Below are 24,086 nucleotides of genomic sequence, written 5' to 3'. Positions count from 1 at the left end.
CCCAGAAGCCCAAATCCTGCTCAAAGTGAATCCACCAGCCAACACGTTCCTCCAATAAGCAACCCCAGGACCACCCAGGGCTCAGCCTTATAGGGTGTATAACAGTCAAAACCATACACAAAGAGGATGGGGGGCTCATCAGTGAAGCCCAAGGACCCAACCAGTCCTGTTCATTTTTACACTGAGGGCAGCCAGTTGGAACCCAGCCGAGGAGCGGCACACTTGGGCACGGCACGGTGTCCGGCCAGCCTGGGGAGCAGGGTGCATTCCCCCCACTTGGAATCTGGGTCATGCTTAGATAACTGCTAGAAAGCCCGACTAATTACCCATCCTTGCCTGCCTACATCTCAACAGATGTTAAGCCCTCCTCAAGGTTTATTTCAAGCAGGCACGAATTTAAAGAAACACGGGGGGATCTGCATTTTAATAGCATCTCCACAGAGGGAAATCTGGACTCCACCTTCTTCCTCTGGAGCTTTAATTAAAAAAAAAAAAAAAAAAAGGCATTTACCTGCCTGAGACGTCCACATGGAGGCTGAGTCTCCTGGTGTCCCCTCCTGGGTCTCTAGGGTGGAAGAAGCCAATTCCAACCCAAGGCCTGACACGGTACCCCAGGAAGGACCCGGCACCTTATTTTCTCTTGTCCTGTCTTTCTTATGGAAGTAGCTCATTCTGGGTCTTTCAGGTCAGGGCCCCAGATGGGGCAAACTGGGATGTATTCTACACCCCCCAAAAATGATGTGATCCCTAATCAGTGGTAGAAGGCAATGGAACCTGCAGACATGGGGGAGAATGAATGCCCCTCGTCCCTTCCCAGCCAGCGGCCCACTAGGGAATATTCATTCTGGCCAGTGCTGGCCCCTCGGTATGAAGGCCATATGGTCTCAGAATGGCTCTTGGCCCTGGGAGCCCCTAGGCGGCCCCCAACCTCGGGGCCAGCCATGGGTAGAGAGGCCTGAGAGCTGAGACTGGGCCCAGCTCTAGAGATAACCATGGACTCTGGTGAGGGGCGGCTAGGGAAACCCAGCCAAGGCCTTCCCCCAGGTCCTTCCCCTGCCCTGGCCAGAGCGCCCAGGCCCTGGCCGGGTCCACGCTCATTCCGCAGAACTCTGACCCACCTGGAACTGGCTCTAAAGGCCCCTGTACGACCCCCAGGGCCCAGCCTTCCTTCCAAAATCGGTCCTTAGGAGGAATCCACTCCCCCTGGCACCCCCCAACCCCAAGCCTGCAAGTAGCTCAACCCAGATCGGGGTGGAGAGACGCTCCGCACTCCTCCCTGGTGCCCCCTCTCCCACCCCCTGGAAGACCCCCCCCAGCACCACCTCCCATCAACCCCCGGGTCTCTCTCCCAGCCTGGAAGAGGGGAAGCGAGGGAGGAGGGGGAGGCGCAGCTGCCGGGGGTTCGGGGCAAAGGATATGGCCATTCGGTGATCTTTTTGGCGTATTTTCTCACCACGTTGTCCTCGCTGAAGAGGAATAGAGACCGGTTGACCGTGAGGCAGTTCTGTCGGACGGGGATGGGGTTGTAGAGGGCCATGGTCCGCGCTCTCTGCGCCATTGACTGCTTGTACATCCTTTGAGCCCCGGGCTGCCCGCCCTGCCGGCTGCCCCCGGCTCCTCGCCCGCCTCCGGCGCCCACGACCACCCCGGCGGCTGCCCCGGAGCCTCCTCCCCCGTAGCGGGCCGGCATCTCGTCTCCGAAGCGGGCCATTCTGCAAAGAGCAAAGGGCTCCGGGTTACGCTGCGGCGAACGATGCGGAAGGCGCCGCCGCCGCCGCCGATGCTGTGAAGACGGCGGCCGGAGCTGCGACTGCGGAGACGCTCCACGGCCCAGCCCATCGGGCGGCGGCGGCTCGGCGCCTCGGGTCGGGGGCTCACAAGGCGGCCGCCCGGCCCCAGCCGGGGATCGCAGCAGCTCGGGACATCTTCCTGGCTGACCCCGGAGAAGGAGGGGCTGGAGGAGGGTGCGGGGGCGGGGCGCGGGGGCCGGGGAAGGGGGGAGGGGAGAGAGAAGCGAGGCAAAAAATAACCGAGGAAGGAATCCAGGCAATCCCCAATCCACCCACTCCGGAAAAAAAAAAAAGGGGGGGGGGAAGGCAGTTAAAAAAAAAACGCACACCCCCTTTAAGACTCGAAGGATTTGCAAAGGACTCCCCTCGGGATGCAGTGGAAGCTTCAAATCCCCTCCGGGGTCCGGGTCAGGCTGGCATCTTGCAAAAGCAGTGCGCTCGGCCCATTAAAAAAATTTTTATTAAAAAAAATAAAAAGCAGGTCTTTCCTGGGGGGAAGGGGAAAGGCAGCCCCCAAATTAGAAAAGAAAGAAAAAAAAAAAAACCCTTTCTGTTTTGCTTGAGTTCCTAGACCTTAAAAATGCTGAAAGATCTGTAGCCAAGAAATTAAATTAAGAGTATTAACGGGAAAGGAAAGAAGGGGAAGGGGGAGGGAAACACTCCAAAGAGGTCTTAAGGAGTCTTGAAGCCGTAGGGTCCCGGTGATTTTTTTTTTCCTTCCTGAATCACCAGCGGCTGCCTCTTCTGCCCAAGGAGGAGTGTGAATGTGCGTGTGCGCGCAGCGTTTCACTCAACCGTGCCTCATCTTGGGGTTAAATTGCAGCAATGAAATCCTGAAAATTCCCAACAAGAGGGAAAAAAAAAAAAAAAGAGAGAGAGAGGGGGAGAGGGATGCGCGGTTCTCTTAGCCACTCAATAGCTGCTCCGGATGCTGCAATGCCTAGCGTCCACCACCCCCCTCCCCGCCCCAGTGCCTCCTCCTCCTTCTTCTCTAGATTTTGCTAAAATAAGACTGGTGTGGAAGGATGGAGGGGGGAAGAGGAAAGAAGTGGGGAAAACGGGCGCAAAGGTCTGAACCACTGGCCAGCGAAGCTCCAAAGAGGAGCGTTTGATGAGTTTAACGGGAGAAAGACCCACCCCAAGTGGGGGACACATGACGCCCGCGACCAATCGCGGAGGCGCGAGGGGACCTGGCTCCGCGGAGTTTTGTGGGGGAGAGAGGGGACAGCCGGATGGTCGGGTGGCAAGGGGGAAGTTGGGACGACAGATTTCTCCTCCCTTGGGAGGAAACCTTGTTTTCCAACGGGTTCCATTTCGGTTGCAGACAGCCGGACGCTCCCAGCATCTTGCAAGGAGAAGGAAGGAGGAAGCAAGAAACTTAAGACAGAAAAGGATGGAGATGCAAGTCTAGAGTCCTCTACCCAAATTTGCTCTATTTAGCAATACATCAATTTGAAAAACCGGGAGCATGGTTTGATGGTACTTCTGTGAAAGTTTCAAATCACCGAGGCCCTGCCAACTGGAATGAAATATTGACCCCTATCTTTGGACAGACCCTCAGGGGTGTCAAATCTGAACGGCCAGGAGCAGATAACTAAGCAGGTCCTGCTTGGCTGGATAAAGTTCTGGCTTATGTGTGTCCCATGGTGTTTGCTTCCCTCCAGAGCCACTATAGGGCCCTTTTTATACTGTGAAACTGAAAACACACAGAAAAATACCCAGAGCATAAATACACAGTTTAAGAATTTGCTGTGAAACAAACACACACGAAACTCACACCCAAGTTCAGATGGAAAGGGCACCTTGCTGCCTCTCTGGAAACAGACATACCCATTCTCCTCAGTAGTATAACTACATCCTGACTTTATGGTATTAATAACCTTGCTATTCTTTATACTTTTACTACTTTTTTTGTGCATTCCTAAACAATACCGTTCCACTTTGCATCTCCTTAGATTTTAGACGAGTATATGTGTGTGCATGCTACATCACTTCGGTCGTGTCTGACTCTTTCGCCACCCTAAGGACTGCTGCCTGCCAGGCTCCTCTGTCCATGGGATTCTCCAGGCCAGAATGCTGGAGTGGGTTGCCCTTTCCTTCTCCAGGGGATCTTCCCAATCCAGGGATGTAACCCGAGTCTTTATGTCTCCTGGATTGGCCTTCAGGTTCTTTACCACTTGTGCTACCTGGGAAGCCCCTTATATGAATATAATCATCAGTATATGCTCTATGATGTCTGGTTTCTTTGGTTCAACAGTATGTCTTTGACATAGAGAACAGACTTGTAGTTGCCAAGGGGGATGGAGGGTAGGTGGCAAAGGAGAGGACTGGGAGTTTGGGATAAGTGTATGCAAACTATTATATACAGAATGGATGAGCAAGATCCTACTGTATAGCACAGGGAACTATATAGTTCATAAACCATAATGGAAAAGAATATGAAAAAGAATGGATATATATGTATAACTGAATCACTCTGCTGTATGGCAGAAATTAACACATTATAAATCAACTGTACTTCAATAAAATAAGATTTTTTAAAATTGTCTTCAAGATTCATCTGCTTTTGTCACATGTAACTGCAACTGATCACACTTTCACTGCTGTATAATATTTCAATGAAAGAATAAGCCAGAGTCTGTTTGCCCATTATCTTGCTGATACACATCTAAGTTGTTTCCAGTTGAGGCTCTTAAACAAATTCCTTCTTTGAGTAATCCCAATTAGCCCTGGGATTTCTTTGGAAGCTGAAACTCCAGTACTTTGGCCACCTCATGCGAAGAGTTGACTCATTGGAAAAGACTCTGATGCTGGGAGGGATTGAGGGCAGGAGGAGAAGGGGACGACAGAGGATGAGATGGCTGGATGGCATCACGGACTCGATGGACGTGAGTCTGAGTGAACTCCGGGAGTTAGTGATGGACAGGGAGGCCTGGCGTGCTGCGATTCCTGGGGTCGCAAAGAGTCGGACACGACTGAGCGACTGAACTGAACTGAACTGATAAGTATACATTTCTGTAGGAAGAGCCTTAGGCATGAAATTTCTGGGTCCCTAGTATCATATCTTCAGATTTATAACATGTCATTAAACTGTCTTCCAAAGTGGTTTCTTTCTACCAAGAAACCACTGAATTTTCACAAAAGCAATACATCGACTGGAAGGTAGGGGGGAGGGAGGAAAAAGGGAAGAGGATGAAGAAGATAAATATTTTTCCAAGCTTCAGCTGGTGGAATCCTAGTTAGTGCTCTCCCATCAGTATTTGTATCAGTATTGTATCAGATACTGTATCAGTATTTCCAGGAGGAGAAGGGGACAACAGAGGATAAGATGGTTGGATGGCATCTCTGACTCGACAGACATGAGTTTGAGCAAGCTCTGGGAGTTGGTGTTGGACAGGGAAGCCTGGCATCCTGCAGTCCATGGGGTCACAAAGAGTCAGATACAACTGAGTGACTGAACTGAACATTAGTATTTGAGTTCATTTGAAACATACTAGACAAGGTGATACATCTTTACATAAATTCTCCATTCTGTGCCTGTGGGTAAGCCTTTACAGGTTGCCTGTAGCACTTTTGAGATTTTCTATCTGTCAAGGTATGGACAAAATGATTAAACCAAGAGTGATCAGAGTTGCAAGGAAATGGCTTGTGTAGGATTCTCAATAAGCATTGAAGATTTTTGTACTTAATGTTTCAGAATTCAAAGGCAAGTAGTTAATATGAATTGAGAAGTAATCTCACATGCACAGATGTAAATAGCCAGTCATATAAGAAGGCTGCATTGCAAAGCTAACTTATGCACATAATTTGTTATGATGGACTTTCCTGAGAAGACAGTTGAGTTTCATAGCATAAGCATTACCTACAGGCATTTCTAAAGATTCCAGAGCTTTTCAGAAAAGAGTTAACTCCTCATTGGGAAAGTCCTTATTAAGACGAAGCATCTACAAGTCTTCATAGAAGCCCCACTTTACAGATGGAAATACTGAGGCTAAGAGAGAATTTTAAAATATGCCCAGGTCACTAATGGGTCTGAAACTACTTCTGCCTCTATTGGGTGGAGAGAATTTGATAGAAACACTTTGGAAAACTGGCCATTTTTTCCAATGCTGAACATTTGAATACCCTGTGACCCAGGATTGGCACTCCTGGGTATATACGCAAGAGGAATGAGGATGTAAGTGGATGTAAATCCACTCCCTGGGACGTGAATGGCATTATATTCATACTAGTTAAAGACTGGAAACTTCCCAAACGTCTATCAATAACAGAATAGGTCAATGCACTGTGGAGGGTTTGCACAAGGAGCCCTCTGCAGCAATGAGAATAACCAATCGGCAGCCACCCACAAGTGCTTGGATGAGTCTCACACACACCATTTTGTGCCAAAGAAGCCAGGAGTACAATAGAACATGGTGTGGGATCTCTGTTACATAAAGTTCAAAATGGGCACAATGAATCCATGCTGTTAGAAGTCAAAGTAGTAGTCACCCTGGAGGGCTGGGGAGAAACTGGCACAAGGGGTGCCTTCTGGAAGCTTCTTGATCTGGGTGTATTCGCTTTGTAAATATTGTGCATTTGGTAAGATTTCATTAAGCTGTGCACCTATGAGCTGTATGGTTTTCTGTGTGTCCTCTACCTCAATAGAAAATGTTTGGCATGCTTCTGAATGTAGATTCCAGGGAGCCCTACTCATTATAGTGATCTGTGATAGTTCTCCTTGTGGACTTGAACCATGAAGTCCTACAACAAACTTTGGCAGCCTTTTCACCAGAAGACAAAGACAAGTCTTCCAAGATGCCCTGACCCAAGTCTAGACAGGAGACAAGCTGGCTGCTTGTCAGAACTGCCTGCAAAGTGTTGTAAAAATTTTGAGTTCTGGACCTTCCTTCTGCCCTGACTTTCATTCAGCCAGACTGTAGGGGTACATCTAGGTTTGCTAATCACTGCTCTGGAAGGGACAAACTTACTATTCCTATCTTGCCATTCTCTAGAGTTATCAAAGCAAAGAGGAACTAAAGAGCCTCTTGATGCAAGTGAAAGAAGAGAGTGAAAAAGCTGGCTTAAAACTCAACATTCAAAAAACTAACATCATGGTATCCAGTCCCATCACTTCATGGCAAATAGATGGGGAAAAAATGGAAACAGTGACCGACTTTATTTTCTTGGGCTCCAAAATCACAGCAGATGATGACTGTAGCCATGAAATTAAAAGACACTTGCTCCTTGGAAGAAAAGCTATGACAAACCTAGACAGCATATTAAAAAGCAGAGACCATCACTTTGCCAACAAAGGTCCATATAGTCAAAGCTATGGTTTTTCCAGAAGTCATGCACAGATGTGAGAGTTAGACCATAAAGAAAGTTGAGCACCGAAGAATTGATGCTTTTGAACTGTGGTGTTGGAGAAGACTCTTGAGAGTGCCTTGGACTGCAATGAGACCCAACTAGTCCATTCTAAAGGAGATCAGTCCTGGGTGTTCATTGGAAGGACTGATGCTGAAACTGAAACTCCAATACTTTGGTCACCTGATGTGAAGAGCTGACTCATTGGAAAAGACTCTGATGCTGGGAAAGATTGAGAGCAGGAGGAGAAGGGGATGACTGAGGATGAGATGGTTAGATAGCATTACTGACTGAATGGACATGAATTTGAACAAACTCTGGGAGATGGTGAGGGACAGGAAAGCCTGGTATGTTGCAGTTCATGCGGTTGCAAAGAGTCGGACATGGCTTAGTGATTGAACAATAAGAATTATCAATGGTGGCGATGCTGGCGTTTTTTGATGTAACAGTTTTTGGCGTTTAAGTGCCTGGTACATCCTAGGTTATTCAGCACCCCTGGCATATGCCCACTGCAGGGTCAGTAGCATCCCAGTCTTGTGAAAAGCAAAAATACCCCCACACATTTCCAAATCCACCCTCCCCCTGTCAAAGTGGCAGAAGAGTCTATGCTTTCATCTCACCAAATGGTATTCCCAAAGCTTGCTTAACTCTAAAGTTTGACATGGTAGAGTTCCTCTCTCTTTCCTCAGAATCTTCCAAAGTCTTCCAATCCTCTCGATTGCTCTATTTCCCTTTTCTGGAAAGAACTCAACTCACGCATGCTAAAGTGTGACAGGGATCTAATGGGTTCACTTTTCAAAGACCAAAAATTTCTATATAGCCAAAGGAATGAATTTCTAATATTGGAATCTTACATACCATCCAGCAGATGGAAGTGGATGGGCAAGAAATCATAGACTCCTCAAATTAGAGCAGTAGGTAGTTTCTTGTCCTCTTTCCACCATTAATCCAAACTAGTAAACACTGACCAAGTAGAAAGATTTAGAAACTCATCAGAATTGCAGACAGAAGCAGTTTAACAGTGGGCCTCTAAAAATCAGTCTTAGCCACTGGTTCTAATCTTTAACACATTTGCAAGCTGGAGACTTAATTTATCAATCAGCAGCAACACTACCAGACTGGCTTTGAGAATTATATTCAATTGAACTGTGCAGGCATCTCTGAAATAAATGCCCTAAATAAATAACTGCAAATCACATTCATTTGACTGCTAAAACAATTAGCAACTAATCCAGTCATTTTGAGTTGCAAGAATGGATCAGCCAAAAGACATTTGGTCTCCAACTTCTGGTCTGGATACTCACTGGGAGTGAGTACCAAGGTCTTTGGGAGTTGAAGAGTATAAACACAAAAACCAAATCTGATAATCCAGACATTTCCAGGCCATGATGTAGGCACTCAAGAGTGAATCCAGAGATGAAATGTGGCTGTCACTCCAGGCATAACATTGCATAGCAGTATTTCCAGAAACAAATGAGATAGAGTCAAATTCTGGATGCAGACTTGGGTAAAAATCCTAGCTCTAATACTTCCTAGCTGTGTGTTCTTGGAAGAGTGCTTAACCTCTCTGAACCTCAGTTTCTTTGTGTAAAATGGAGACATGACTCCTTACGCCACAGATTACTGTAAGGATTAATTAAGACCAAGCCAGTAAGCATGCACAATGACTAATATATAATAAGCAATCCAGGAATGACAGTAAATAGATTTTTTTTTTTAATCACCAGAGTCTGGAGAGATATTCCATGTTCATGTATAGGAAAACTCAATACTAATAAAAGACAGTTATCCAAAATATTAAAAGAATTCTTAAGACTCAACAATAAGAACATAAACCTGATTTTTAAATGGATCAAAGATCTTAAAGGACACCTTGCCAAAGAAGATATACAAATGGCAGATAAGCATGTGAAAAAAATCCCCACCTGGTATGTCATCAGGGAAACGCAAACTAAGGCAATGAGACACTACTACAGACTTATTAGAATGGCTAAGATCCAAAACACTGACAGTACCAGACACTGGTGAGGATGTGGAGCAACAGGTACTTTCACTCACTGCTGGCAAGAATACCAATTGTACTGCTACTTTCTTAGAAAACTAAACTCACTCTTGTCATACAATCCAGCAACAGTGCCACTTGGTATTTACCCAAAGGAGTTGAAAACTATGTCCACACGAAAACCTGCACACAGTTGCTCATATCAGCTTTATTCATAATGCCAAAATTTGGAAGAACCAAGACATCCGTCAGTACATGAGTGGATAAACTGTGGTATATCCAGACAATGGAATATTGCACGCATGCATGTGCGCTCAGTCACTTCAGTCATGTCTGACTCTGCAACCCCATGGACTATAGCCCACCAGACTCCTCTGTCCATGGGATTCTCCAGGCAAGAATACTGGAGTGGGTTGCCATGCCCTCCTCCTCCAGGGGATCTTCCTGACCCAGGGATCAAACCCACAACTCCTGCATTGCAAGCAGATTCTTTACCCACTGAGCCACCTGGGAAGCCCCAATGTAATATTATTCAGTGTTAAAAGAAATGAGTTATCCAAGCCATGAAAAGATATGGTTGAAACTTAAATTCATATTACCAAGATAAGAGGCTACACATATTGTATGATTCCAACTATACAACATTCTGAAAAAGGCAAAGCTGTGGAGACAGTAAAAAGATCAGTGCTTGTCAGGGGTTAGGGTAGAGGAGGGATGCATAGGTGGATTACAGAGGAATTTTAAGGCAGTAAATTACTCAGTATGAGAATGCTGCTGCTGCTAAGTTGCTTCAGTCGTGTCTGACTCTGTGCAATCCCATAGACGGGAGCCCACCAGGCTCCCCCATCCCTGGGATTCTCCAGGTAAGAACACTGGAGTGGGTTGCCATTTCCTTCTCCAATGCATGATAGTGAAGAGTGAAAGTGAAGTCATGCAGTCGTGTCCGACTCTTCACGACCCCATGGACGACTCTTCACGACCCCATGGACTGCAGCCTACCAGGCTCCTCGTCCACTGGATATTCCAGGCAAGAGTACTGGAGTGGGGTTGCCAGACTATAAAGGTCCAAATCCATGGAATGTACACACCAGAGTGAACCTTAACTGCGGACTTTGGTTACACAGTGTCCATACATTGTAGATACATTGGGTTGTTGACATGATGTGTCTTGATATGTCAATGTAGGTTCATCAATTGTAACAAATTCACTGCTCTGAAACAGATGTTGATAATGGGGAGGCCGGGCATATGCTGGAGCAGGTACATTTGTTAAAACTGAGACACCAACAGGATTGCAATTCTATTAACTAAACTGTACACTTTTTTTTTTTTCCTCCAGATTTCCCTGGTTTTCCCACTAATATCCTTTTCTGTTTCAGGATCTCATCCAGGATACCACATTCTTTTGCATCAACTTTTCTCCATAGTCCCTTCTGGTCTGTGACAGTTTCTTTCCTTGTTTCTCAAAACTTTGATCATTTTTAGGAGGACTGGTCAGGCAATATTTAAAATGTTTCTGAGTCTGGGTTTGCCTGTTGTTTTCTCATGATTAGAATACGATGATGGATTTGGGGGAATAAGTCTAGAGAGACGAAATGATGGCCTCATTGCATCGTATCAGTGAGTCATGACGTCCAGGTGACTTATCTCTACGATGTTGACCTTGATCCCTTGGTTAAAATGATCTCCATCAGGTTTCTCCACTGTCAAGTTACTATTTTCCCCTTTACCTACTCAGCTGTTTGGGGATGATCACTAACCCCAGCCCATACTGGTTAGGAGTGAAAGTCGCTCAGTCGTGTCTGACTCTTTGTAACCCTATGGAATACGGTCCATGGAATTCTCCAGGCCAGAATACTGGAGTGATTAGCCTTTCCCCTCTCCAGGGGATCGTCCCAACCCAGGGATCGAACCCAGATCTCCCATGTTGCAGGCAGATTCTTTACCAGCTGAACCACAAGGGAAGCCCAGCTGGTTAGGAGAGAGGAGATTAAGCTCCATCTCCTGGAGGGAAGAGTATTTACATATATTCTTTTTTTTTTTTTCCAATTGAAGCATAGTTGATTTATATTACTGTGTTAGTTTCAGGTGTATGGTGGCTCAGAGGTTAAAGTGTCTGCCTGCAATGTGGGAGACCTGGGTTTGATCCCTGGGTCGGGAAGATCCCCTGGAGAAGGAAATGGCAACCCACTCCAGTATTCTTGCCTGGAGAATCCCATGACGGAGGAGCCTGGTGGGCCACCATCCATGGGGTCGCAAAGAGTCGGACACGACTGAGCGACTTCACTTTCACTTTCACTTTCTTTCAGGTGTATGGCACAGCAATTCTCTTACATGTGTATCTACATATAGAACTGGATATATATACTTTGGGCTTCCCAGGTGACCCAGTGGTAAAGAATCTGCCTGCCAATGCAGCAGCTGCAGGAGACTCAGGTTCAGTTTCTGGGTCAGGAAGATCTCCTGTAGGAGGAAATGGCAACCCACCCCAGTGTTCCTGCCAGGATAACCCCACGGACTGAGGAGGCTGGCGGGCTACAGTCCGTGGGGTCATGGAAGAGTCAGATGCGACTGAGCAACGGAGCCTGTACGCATGCATACACTTCAGATTCGTCTCCCTTACAGTGTATTACAAAACACTGAGTATAGTTCCCTATGCTACACAGTAGATCCTTGCTGACTACCTATTTTACATACAGTAGTACGTATATGTTAATCCCAACCTCCTGATTTAACCCTCCTCCCTACCTCCTTTTCCCCTTCTGCAACCATTAGTTTGCTTTCTATGTCTGTGAGTCTATTTCTGTTTTGGAAATAAATCTATTCGTACCTTTTTTTTAGATTCAACATATAAGTGATATCAAATGATATCTGTCTTTCTCTGTCTGATTTACTTAGTATGACAATCTCTAGTTTCATCCATGTTGCTGTAAATAGAATTACGTCATTCAGTTTTACGGCTGAATAATATTCCATTGTATGTATGTACTACATCTTCTTTATCCATTCATCAATTTAGGTTGCTTCCATGTTTTTGGCTATTGTGCAAAGTGCTGCAATGAACATTTGGGTGCATGTATCTTTTTGAATTATGGTTTTCTTTGGATATATGACCAGGAGTGGAATTTCAGGATCATATGGTAGCTCTATAGTCTTTAGAATTCTTTTGTAAAAAAAATTTTGTCTCTTCTCCCATATTCATTTATCCACTTATTTAATCTTTTATTTATATCAATACAGACTCATATATTTATTTTTTTCTTTGGATTATCCATCCAAACCGTTACGTATTTTGTTGCTTGAAATATTCCTGTTGGCCATTGGGAGTTCCTTCAGACTGGTTCCTGTGTTCCTTTGACGTGCTCCCATTTTTTTAAAAAAGCTTCCTTACTTTCTGGCATCGTGCGAGGCTCCAGGATCATCCCTCACTGCCATCTAGAATCAGCCATTTCTCCAAGGATCCCTGGTTCCTTTCATTGAAGAATGATGTTTAGTGATCTCAGGAAAGTGAAGAAAGTGAAGTCGCTCAGTCATGTCCGACTCTTTGCGACCCTGTGGACTGTAACCTATCAGGCTCCTCTGTCCATGGGATTTTCCAGGCAATAGTACTGGAATGGATTGCCATTTCCTTCTCCATCGGATCTTCCTGACCCAGGGATCGAACCCAGGTCTCCTGCATTGTAGACAGACGCTTTACTGTCTGAGCCACCAGGGTAGTCGAAGGCTACAACATGACTTCTGGGGATTTCCTGCCGTGACTGTATCATTTGAATAAACTGAATTCCATCATGTTCAAAATGAGGGGCATTCTACAAAGTAACTTTTCTATATTCTTTGAAACTGTTAATGTCAGGAAACTCACATAAAGACTGAGGAACTTCTCCAGACTACCGGAGGCATGAGGACTGAATCTAACAAGGAAGTCAGGATCTTCTTTTGCTATGAAGGATATTGTTGGGACAGCTGAATAAGATCTGTAGATAACAATAGTGTATCAATGCCCATTTCCTGGTTTTGATCATTGTGCTGTGTTACAGAAGCACCTGCCCTTCAGAATACACTGAAGTATATAAGGTTGAAGGGCCATCACACCTATAAATTTTTCTCAATGGCTCAAGAGGAAAGAGAGAAAGAGAGGGAATAAAGTGGAAGCGGTATATGTCAACATTTGGGGAACCTGGATGAAGAATATACAGGAATTCTTAGCACTGTGCTTGCAACTCTTTGGTGAGTCTGAAATTCTGTCAAAACAAAAAGTCAAAATAAATAAACAAGTGGCTACAAAAAGTTACATGTGGACAAGTTTCATTCATTCCTTCCTTCATTTTGTTGAGCACCTGTTATGTGCCAGGTGGTTTTTCCAAGCACAGAACAAGACAGACAAAAACCCTACAGTCGTGGAACTGGGTGGAAACAGGGTGGGGGGTGGGAATGGACTAAAGAAAGAAAGACAGTTTGTCAGATGGTATTAAGTGCTAAGTAGGACAGGGACTTCGCTGGTGGTTCAGTAGTTAAAAAACCTGCCCTCCAACACACGGGATGTGGGTTCATCCTTGGTCAGGGAACTAAGATCCCACTTCCACAGAGCAACTAAGTCTGCATACCACGACTACAGAGCCTGAGTGCCAAAACAAAGGATCCCGCTTGCTGCAGCCAATAAATACATACATAAATAAATATTTTTAAAAGGATAAGAACACAGCAGGAAAGGGAAATAGAGAGTGCAGGAACTGGGAATTAGAGTCAAAGAGATCTTTGGGCCACGTTATACAAAGCGTGCACACAATATATACTATATATTTCCCATAAGAACTTGTCAACTGAATATCACTTAAATTCTGATTTCTCAATATAGAAGGCAGCTTCCGAGAAGGCCTGTGAGGATTCTTGCCTTTTGGTGTTCACACTCTTGTGCAACACCCTCCCCTTGAAAGTGGGACCTAGTAACTTTTAAAAAATTCTTTGCCTTTAAAATTTTTTTTTAATATTTTTTTATACAACCAGAGCTTCCCTGGTGGCTCAGAGGTTAAAGCGTCTGCCTGGATTGCAGGAGACCCGGGTTCAATCCCTGGGGCAGGAAGATCCCCTGGAGAAGGAAACAGCAACCCGCGCCAGTACTCTTGCCTGGAGAATCCCATGGAGGGAGGAGTCTGGCGGGCTACAGTGCATGGGGTGGCAAAGAGTCAGACACGACTGAGCGACTAAGCACAGCACATACAACTTTTAAAGGTAACTTTCCACTTACAGTTATTACAAAATATTGACTGGTTTTTTTTTTAATCATTTATTTATTCGGCTGTGCTGCATCTTAACTGCAACACGCAGGGATTGAACCTGGGCCCCCTGCATTGTGAGTATGGAGTCTTCACCACTGGACCACCAGGGAAGTCCCTTCCCCTGTGGGGTACAATGCATCCTTGAGCCTTAACCCCTAGTAGTTTATACCCCCCACTCCCCCACTTCTATGTTGCCCCTCCCCCCTCCCCACTGGTAACCACCTGTTCATTTTCTGTATCTGTGAACCTCGTGACTCGCTTTTAATGAATAAAAGATGAAAATGTGATGGGATGGCACTTTTGAGATCAAGTTACAAAGCGACTGTGGTTTGCACATTACATGCCCTCTCTAGCTCTCTCTACTGCTTACTCTGAGGGAAGCCAGGTTCCATGCTGTGAGCTGCCTTATGGAGGGCCCCACATAGCCAAGAACCAAGAGCAATGTCCAGAAAACATCTAGCGAGGAGCAGAGACCCTCAGTCCTGCAGCCCATGAGAAACTGAATTCTGCCAACTGTCACATTTTCATGCTGGGAAGGGAACTCTTCCCCAGTTAAGCCTTCAGATGAAGATGAAGCCTCTACTGACACCTTCTTGGCAGCCTCATGAGAGACCCTGAAACAGAGGACAAACTATACCCTGGTTCCTGCCCCACAGAAACTGTAAGGTAATAAATGACTGCTGTTTCACTTTTTATTTATTTCTGGCTGTGCTGGATCTTCACTGCTGCAGGTACACGTTGGTTGCAGTGAGTAGGGGCCACTCTCTAGTTGCAGCCCATGGGCTTCTAACAGCAGCGGCTTCTCTTGCTGCAGAGCATGGGCTCTTGGGTGCACAGGCTTCAGTAGTTGCGGTGCATGAGCTTAGCTGTCCATGGCACGTGGAATCTTCCTGGACTAGGGATCGAACCCATGTCCCCTGCATTGGCAGGTGGATTCTTAACCACTGCACCTCCAGGGAAGTCCTAAATGATTGCTGTTCAAAGATGCTAAGTTTTGGATAATTGGTAACATAGCAAGAGAGAACTATCACACTGAAAGCAAAGTGCAAGTGTTAGTCTCTCAGACGTGTCCAACTCTTTGTGATCCCATAGACTGCAGCCCACCAGGCTCTTCTGTCCATGGGATTTCCCGGGCAAGAATACTGGATCAGGTTGCCATTTCCTCCTCCAGGGGATCCCAACCCAGGGATGGAACTGGCAACTCCTGCATTGCAGGCAGATTCTTTACCGTCTGAGTCACCAGGGAAGTTTACCTTCTCATCCTAAAATTTTAAAAACTGTGTTTCTTCTTCTGGTTTCCAAAAAAACTTATCCTCAAGCAGAGGCATTAGAGCTGTTCATCAGCTATATCCCTTTTGCCATATTCCAGCACATGATGAGATGGCATTCCTTGATCCCCTTGTGTTTGCTGAGGCCATGCAACTAGTTCTGGCCAATAAGCTCTTGGTGGGAAGGAAGTGGGTGGCTTCCAAGTTGGAGCATTTAGTGGCCAGGGTAAATCTCTCTGGTGCTGCAGTGCCTAGCCTATTATGTGACTCTTATAATTAAACAAATGGAAAACCCAGCCCCCAGTTATACAAGCCACATTTCTAGAACTCAAAAGCCACACGTGTCTTGTTGCTGTTGTTAAGTTGCTAAATGGTGTCTGATTCCTTGCGACCCCACAGACTGCAGCATCCCAGACTTTCCTGTCCACTCTCTCCCAGAGTTTGCTCAGATTCGTGTCCATTGAGTCGGTGATGCTATCTAACCATCTCCTCCTCTGCCTATCCCTTCTCCTTGTGCCTTCAAACTTTCCTAGCATCAGGGTCTTTTCCAAGGAGTCGACTCTTCGCACGTGTCTCGCGGCCATCCCGTGGGACAGCACAATCAAGAACATTTCCGTCACCTGTGTACACAGTTGGTGGGAATATAAATCGGTGCAACCACTGTAGAAAACAGTATGGTGGTTCTTTAAAAAAACTGAAAATAGAGCTACCATATGATCCAGAAATCCCACTCCTGGGCACATATCCAGAAAAGAAAACTCTAAACTGAAACGACATGTGCTCACCAGTGCTCACAGCAGCGGCACTAGCCAACCCAGGGACTCTGTCTTCCTCCCAAACTGAAATTCTGTGACCATTACATACTGACTCTCCATTTCCCACTCCCACCCCAGCACCTGGCAACCACCATTCTACTTTGCCTCTATGAATCTGACCACTCTAGATACCTGCCTTGGTGGCATCATATAATACTTGTCCTTTTGTAACTGACCCGTTTCACTTAGCATAAGTGAACATTCATAGCATAAGTGAACATTAGCATAAGTGGACATTCATAGGATAAGTGAACTCATTACCATATGAACTAATTAGCATAAGTGAACTCATTAGCATAAGTGAACATTCATAGCATAACATTCACCCATGTCATGGCATGTGTCAGGATTTCTTTCCTTTTTAAGGCTGAATAATATTTTATTGTCTGAATGGATCACATTTTGTTTATCCAACCATCCATTAATACACATTTGGGTTGCAGCCACCTTTTGGCTATTCTGCCCCATGCTGCTATGAACATGGGTATACCAATAGCTCTTTGAGTCCCTGCTTTCAATTCTTTGAGGTATGTACTCAGAATTGGGATTGGTGGATCAAATGGTAATTTAATACTTCTTTTTTTTAAAATATTTATTTATTTTGGGAGGCTTCCCAGGTGGCATTAGTGGTGAAGAATCTGCCGGCCAATGCAGGAGACTCAAGAGATGTGGTTCTATCCCTGGGTTGGGAAGATTCCCTGGAGGAGGAAGTGGCGACCCAGTCCAGCCTTCTTTGCCTGGAGAATCCCACAGACAGAGGAGCCTGGCAGGCCACAGTCCATGGGGTCACAAAGAGTCGGACACAACTGAGCAACTGAGCACCTCTTTATCTTTTGGCCGCACTGAGTCTTTGTGGCTGCACTTGGGCTTTTTTGAGCTGTGGCAATCCAGGACTACTCTTCACTGTGGTGAGTGAGCTTCTCATTGCAGCGGCTTCTCCTGTTGTGGCATGTGGCCTTTAGAGTGTGCAGGCTTCAGTAGTTGTGGCTCATGGGCTTAATTGCCCTGCAGCATGTGGGTTCTTCCCAGACCAGGGATGGAACCCACGTCCCCTACTTGGGCAGGCAGATTCTTAACCACTGGACCACCAGGGAAGTCCCTATGTTTTATTTTTTGAGGAATCCCAGTACCATTTTCCACAGTAGATGCAGAGTCCTTAGCTTTTAGAAGTACGTATCAAAATATTTACAGATGAAATCACATGATGCCTGAGATTTGCTTTAACATGACCCAGGGTTATAGAGCGAATAAAAGGTTTGCTTTGATTTCCAGAGTAAGGTTATGCTAAAGGTTGAGATACAGCAACAAGATATATCCTAAGCTGATAATTGTTGAAGATGGAAGATAGCACCGTGGAGGGCCATTATTCTATTCTCTCTTCTGTATATTTCTGAGCTTTTCCAAAAGGAAAAAAAAGAGTTTCTTTTCATATAAAGTACTTGAAATAATCTTGATTCATACTGCAAAAAGAACCTCACAATTATGGAAACAAAAGTACTAAGCTTACTATATTCGCAGGCAATTACAAATTATATTCAGCATCTAACCCCTCTGTTAAGTCAGAAGCTTGATTAAATGCTTACTTATATATTCCTATGTATCCTGAGAAGTTAGCAAGGGAAATTTAATCAAATGAACTACATCTGCTTATAGAAACTCCTGCCTCCATTTTTCTTGAGAACTGAGCTGCTGCTGCTGCTGCTGCGTTGCTTCAGGCATGTCTGACTCTGTGCGACCCCATAGACGGCAGCCCACCAGGCTGCCCCGTCCCTGGGATTCTCCAGGCAAGAACACTGGAGTGGGTTGCCATTTCCTTCTCCAATGCATGAAAGTGAAAAGTGAAGTCACTCAGTTGCTCAGTCGTGTCCAACTCTTCGTGACCCCACGGACTGCAGCCTACCAGGCTCTTCCGTCCATGGGATTTTCCAGGCAACAGTACTGGAGTGGGGTGCCATCGCCTTCTCCGTGAGAACTGAGCTAGATCCCCTCAATTGGCAAAATCATAAGTTTACCACACCCAGAGACAAAGTCACAGGTGACAGAACAGAGCGTGTCATTCCACCTGGCACACTTGAGAAAAATAATCAGCTTCATCTGTTCAGTTACTCATTCATTTGACAAATGAGCTTTTAAAAATATCTATTCTTTTTTTAAACTTTTACTGAAGTATAGTTGATTTACAATGTTGTGTTAGGTTCAGGTGTACAGCAAAATGATTCGGATATATATGTGTGTATGTATGGATATATATGAAAGTGAGATTGTTAGTTACTCAGTTGTGTCCAACTCTTTGTGATCCCATGAACAACTATAGCTCACCAGGCTTGGCTCCTCCGTCCATAGAATTCTCCAGGCATGAATACTGAAGTGGGTTGCCATTTCCTTCTCATGGGATCTTCCCGACCCAGAGATCAAACCTGGCTCTCCCGCAGTACAGGTGAATTCTTTACCCACTGAGCCACCAGGGAAGCCCCACGTGTGTGTGTGTGTGTATACATATGCATATATTCTTTTTCAGATTCTTTTCCATTGTATATTACTACAAGATATTGAGTATAGTTCCCTGTACTATACAGTAGGTCCTGTTGTTTATCTATTTTGTATATGATAGGGTGTATATTTCAAACCCCCAACTCTTAATTTATCCCTCTCCCCCTTTCCCATTCTATGTCTGTGAGCCTTTGATAAATGTTTATTGAGCACCTATGCTCAATATGAGGCCTCAGCCCCAGGCACTGAGGATAGATACACCCATGAATAGAACGAATAAGAAGCTCATGTTTTAGGTCAGAGAAACAAGGAATAAAAGAACGTGGATAGCTCTAGCATGTGTCAAGTAGAGATCGTTTTTATAGGAAAAATGGGAGCAGGCATGGGTCAAGCTAGAAGGGGAAGGGGAATGATGTGGGAAAGACCTCTCTGTGAAGGTGACATTGAAGCAGCGACTGGAGGAGAGAAAGGGACAAAGATGCAGACGCCGGGGGAGGAGTCTGCAGGTTGAGGAAGTGTCCACAGCAAAAGCTTGTGAAGACAGTGACTAGGGTGTTCAAAACAGCAAGGAGGCTCACGTGGCCGGAGTGAAGAGGTGAGAGGGGATGAGATAAGGGAGGTGGAGGGAGCCCAGTTGGGGCTTTATTGTTTAAAAACGCAGCTGTTATTATGTAGCTTTGTTTAAAATGTAGCTCCAATACTTTGGCCACCTGATGCAAATAGTTGACTCATTGGAAAAGGCCCTGATGCTGAGAAAGATGGAAGGCAGAAGGGGAAGAGGGTGACAAAGGGTGAGATGGTTGGATGGCATCACCAATTCAATGGACATGAACTTGGGCAAACTCCAGAGATGGTGAGGGACAGGGAAGACTGGCGTGCTGCAGTCCATGGAGTTTCGAAGAGTCAGACATGATTTGGCAATTGAACAACAAAACTTATTATTTTTCAGGTGTGGTGATGACTGAGCGAGTAAGCACAACACACAGCATGACGAGGCCGAAAGATCAAGAGTCAACTGCCATTGAATAAACAGCTTGTCTTCCTCCGAGACCCCAAGAGAGGACTTCCCTGGTGGTCCAGTGGCTAAGGCTCCATGCTCCCAGTGAAGGGGGCCTGTCGAGTTCAATCTCAGGTCAGGGAACTAGCTGCATGCCACAACTGGAAAAGAAAAAAAAAAGATCCCGCATGCCACAACAAAGACTGAAGGTCCCACATGCCACAACTCATACCTGGGGCAGCTAAAAAAAAAAAAAAAAATGAATCCCAAAATGGAGATCGGGGAAGCACCAGGGTCGGTTGGTCAGGAACCAGTGACAGCAGGATGAGAAAGTGGACAAGAAACTTCACTGTAGCTTCTTCAGAAAGGAAAGGGTAAATCAGGGTGAGCAGGCTTAGGGCTGGCTGGTGTTAATGTTAGCAGGCTATGGGGCATAGGGGCTCTTCCTGTTTGTCTGGTACTTGCCTTGGGGTGATAAGGGCAGTGGTCTTGAATATGAGAGTCTGATAGAGGAGGTTGTGGGGGTGTAAGCTCTGGACTGGTGTGTTTGCATCTGAAATGCATGCTCATGGCTGAATCCTTTCCTGTCTCAGAGGATAGGCTAACCCCTGGAAGAAGCAGTCCCTGCAGAGTCACCCAGATACCAAAGCATTACAACACACATGGTTAATGCATTTATCTTATGACATGTGCCCAAAAGACTTTTCCGCTTATAAAGTCACTTCATGGCTCCTAAAGTGTTTTAAGTTCTGGAACCCCAAGGTCTTGCCTTTTGTATAAAGTCTCCTCCAGTGGTTCAATGGTAAAGAACCCACCTGCAATGCAGGAGATTCGACAGGAGCCACAGGTTTGATCCCTGGGTTGGGAAGATCCCCTGGAGAAGGAAACAGCAACCCACTCCAGTATTCTTGCCTGGAGAACTCCATGGACAGCCCATGGGGTTGCAAAAGAGTTGGACACGACTTAGCAACTGAACAACAAGGTCTTGCCTAACCTGTTCACTGCTCCAGCCTCAGCAACTGAGAAAGGTCAAAATTAAAATACACCATCTTGGGACTTCCCTGGTGGTCCAGTGGCTGGGCTCCACACTCCCCATGTGTGTGTGTGTGTGGAGGGGTAGTTTCCATCCCTGGTTGGGGAACTGGATCCCATATGCCCCAGCTATGGGACTCTGCATGCTGCAGCTAACGATCCCACATGTTGTAGCCAGAAGATTCCGAATGTCACAACTCTTAAAAAAAAAAAAAAGTTCCTGCATGCCAGATAAAGGATCCCATGCCACAGTTAGGACCCAGTGCAGCCAAATAAACAAATAAATATTAAAACCAGGAAAAGGAACCCAGGGCTCCCTGGTGGCTCAGTGATAAAGAATCTGCCTGCCAATGCAGGAGACACAGTCTGCCGGTCCAGAAAGATCCCACATACTGAGGAGCAACTAAGCCCGTGTGCCGCAACTACTGACTGAGCCTGTGCTCTAGAGCCCAGGAGCTGCAACTACTGAGCTCACATGCTCTAACCACTGAAGCCCACGTGCTCTAGAGCCTGTGCTCAACGGGATAAGCCACGGCAGCGCAGCGCCTGCACACTGCAGCTGGGGAGCAGCCCCGCTCTCCACCACCAGAGGAAAGCCCCCACAGCAACGAAGACCCAGCACAGCCAAAAAATAAATGCATAATTTAAAAAAAGAAACCCACTGTCTTCATCAATGAAAAGGGCAAGTTACAGAGAAGCAGAACGTGAACAGTCTTTATGAGATAAACAGACGGAATGCATGAAGATATAAAAGGTGCTTATTCGTATTTTTTAAAAAGGAAACCAGAGACCAATATAAATGACTTCCCAAAAGGGAGAGGAAGGGGAGTGAAGGCAGAGCTGAGGGGAAGTCTAATCCTGGCACCTGCTTAGAATCAAAGCAGAATTATTTCCCCAGAAAATGTGGAATTACTCCTTTTATTTTCTTCTGTTTTCCTCAGTGACTAAAAAAGAGCAGGAAACACACACACGCAACAAAGAAGGTGGTAAGAGTTAAGCTTAGCGACATGAATGGGAACATGTACACGTGTTCACGAGGCTACACGTAAATATATGCATACATCTGTGATGTCCTTCCATAGCCGCTCTGCTTTTCTGTCACTGAGATGACAACAGCTAAATAACTTCATGTCCCATATGGCACCCCGACTGTCACCAAGTTAATGCACTTGAAGTTAAAGAGAGTTTGTGATGAAAAAGAAAACCTCCTGAATTATGAGAAGGTAGCTGTGTCGTGGATGTTGCTGGCACTGTCCAGCCTTGATCTGGCCACCTCCGTGCATACAGGAGAGGCTTCCCACTACCAGCCCTCAGGGGAATTTCTCTGGGAGCATCCTTCAACCTGTGATTGATGGAAGCTGGTGGATAAATACCTCAGCTCCCTTGGTCTTTGTTGTTGTTGAGTCGCTAAGTCAAGTCCGACTCTTTCTGACCCCACAGACTATAGCATGCCCGCCAGGCTACCCTGTTCTTCACTATCTCCCTCCCGGAGTTTGTTCAAAGTCATGTCCATTGAGTCGATGATGCCATCCAACCATCTCATCCTCTGCCACTCTCTTCTCCTTTTGCCTTCAATTTTTCCCCAGCATCAGGGTGTTTTCCAATGAGTCAACTCTTCAAATCAGGTGGCCCAGAGTATTGGAGCTTCAGCAACAGTCCTTCTAATGAATATTCAGAGTTGATTTCCTTTAAGATTGAGTGTTTGATCTCTTTGCAGTCCAAGGGATTCTCAAGAATCTTCTCCAGCACCACAATTCAAAAGCATCAATTCTTTGGCGTCAGTTCTTGGTCCTAGGGTGTGATAACTCTGAGAAAGGTGCTCTCTGCTGCCCCCCAGAGGTCTCCACCGGTACCGAGTCCCAGTGATTCGCCCAGTTCAGTTCAGTCGCTCAGTCGGTTCCGGCTCTTTGCGACACCATGGACTGGAGCATGCTAAGCTTCCCTGTCCATCACCAACTCCCGGAGCTTGCTCAAACTCATGTCCATCGAGTCGGTGATGCCATCCAACCATCTCATCCTCTGCCGTCCGCTTCTCCTCCTGCCTTCAATCATTCCCAGCATCAGGGTCTTTCCCAATGAGTCAGTTCTTTGCATCAAGTGGCCAAAGTACTGGAGCTTCAGCTTCAGCAACAGTCCTTCCAATGAATATTTAGGACTGATTTCCTTAGGATTGAATGGTTTGCTCTTTTTGCAGTCCAAGGGACTCTCAAGAGTCTTCTTCAACACCACAGTTCAAAAGTATCAACTCTTTGGTGCTCAGCTTTCTTTATAGTCTATCTCTCACATCCATACATGAGTACTGGAAAAACCAGGAGTGATTCACTACAGTATTCATACAGTATACAGAATACAGCAGTGATTGACTGCAGTATTAATAACTTGTCTGAGGGCACATCCATTCATTACTGGTTGGTTCTTCCCTTCCTGGCTTCTCTGCCAGTGTGTCCTGTGACCTCACCACAAAACAAGTGAATCCTTGCTTCCAAAACTGCTTCTGGGGGGAATGCAAACTATGACAATGGAGTTGGACAGAGTCTGTTAGTTATTTCAAAATCTTTAGGCAACAGGAAAATCTTCCTTTCCGTTCTTCCTTCCTCTCCTCTCCCTCTTCTCCCTTTCGCTCTCGCTCCCCTCCCCACCCCTGCCACTCTTCCTTCTTCAAAAAAGGGTCTGAAAGCCTTGTAGGGTAAAATTTGAATATAAACTTTTAGTTACCCCTCAATATATGTGCTATTCTGGCCTCACTGTGTCATAGAAAAAAAACCACAGAACCACTTGTCAGAAGATTTGGACTCACCCTCCTCTAATGTAGCCGCAAGCCTCAGGTGACCACTGGGTACTGGCAATGTGGCTGGTCCAAAATGAGCTGTCTTAAAATACATCTCAGTCCCCAGAGGGGACTTCCCTGGTGGTTCATGGACCCCCCAGTCGGGGAACTAAGATCCCACATGCCACAGAGCAACTAAGCTCACGCACCCCAACCAGAGAGTCTTTGTGCCACAATGAAAGATCCCATGGCACATTAGGAAGAAGATGCTGCCTGCCACAACTAGAGCCCAAGGCAGTCTAA

At 45.9% G+C, this 24,086-nt stretch overlaps 1 protein-coding gene across 8 annotated transcripts in view; it reads right to left on the bottom strand.

The window, feature by feature from the left end:
• The window catches only part of CACNA1A (calcium voltage-gated channel subunit alpha1 A), a 373,308-nt gene that overhangs the window by 247,415 nt on the left and 101,807 nt on the right, over nucleotides 1–24,086 (bottom strand). For all 8 annotated transcript variants that reach the window (XM_060415385.1, XM_060415383.1, XM_060415387.1 and 5 more), the window contains one exon: nucleotides 1,420–1,712. In XM_060415385.1, the coding sequence (XP_060271368.1) occupies nucleotides 1,420–1,712 (293 nt within the window). The remainder of the gene's footprint in view (nucleotides 1–1,419; nucleotides 1,713–24,086) is intronic.

The sequence above is a fragment of the Ovis aries genome, chromosome 5, assembly GCF_016772045.2.
Source record: "Ovis aries strain OAR_USU_Benz2616 breed Rambouillet chromosome 5, ARS-UI_Ramb_v3.0, whole genome shotgun sequence".
Taxonomy (NCBI): domain Eukaryota; kingdom Metazoa; phylum Chordata; class Mammalia; order Artiodactyla; family Bovidae; genus Ovis; species Ovis aries.
This window is presented reverse-complemented; position numbering and strand designations above follow the sequence as displayed.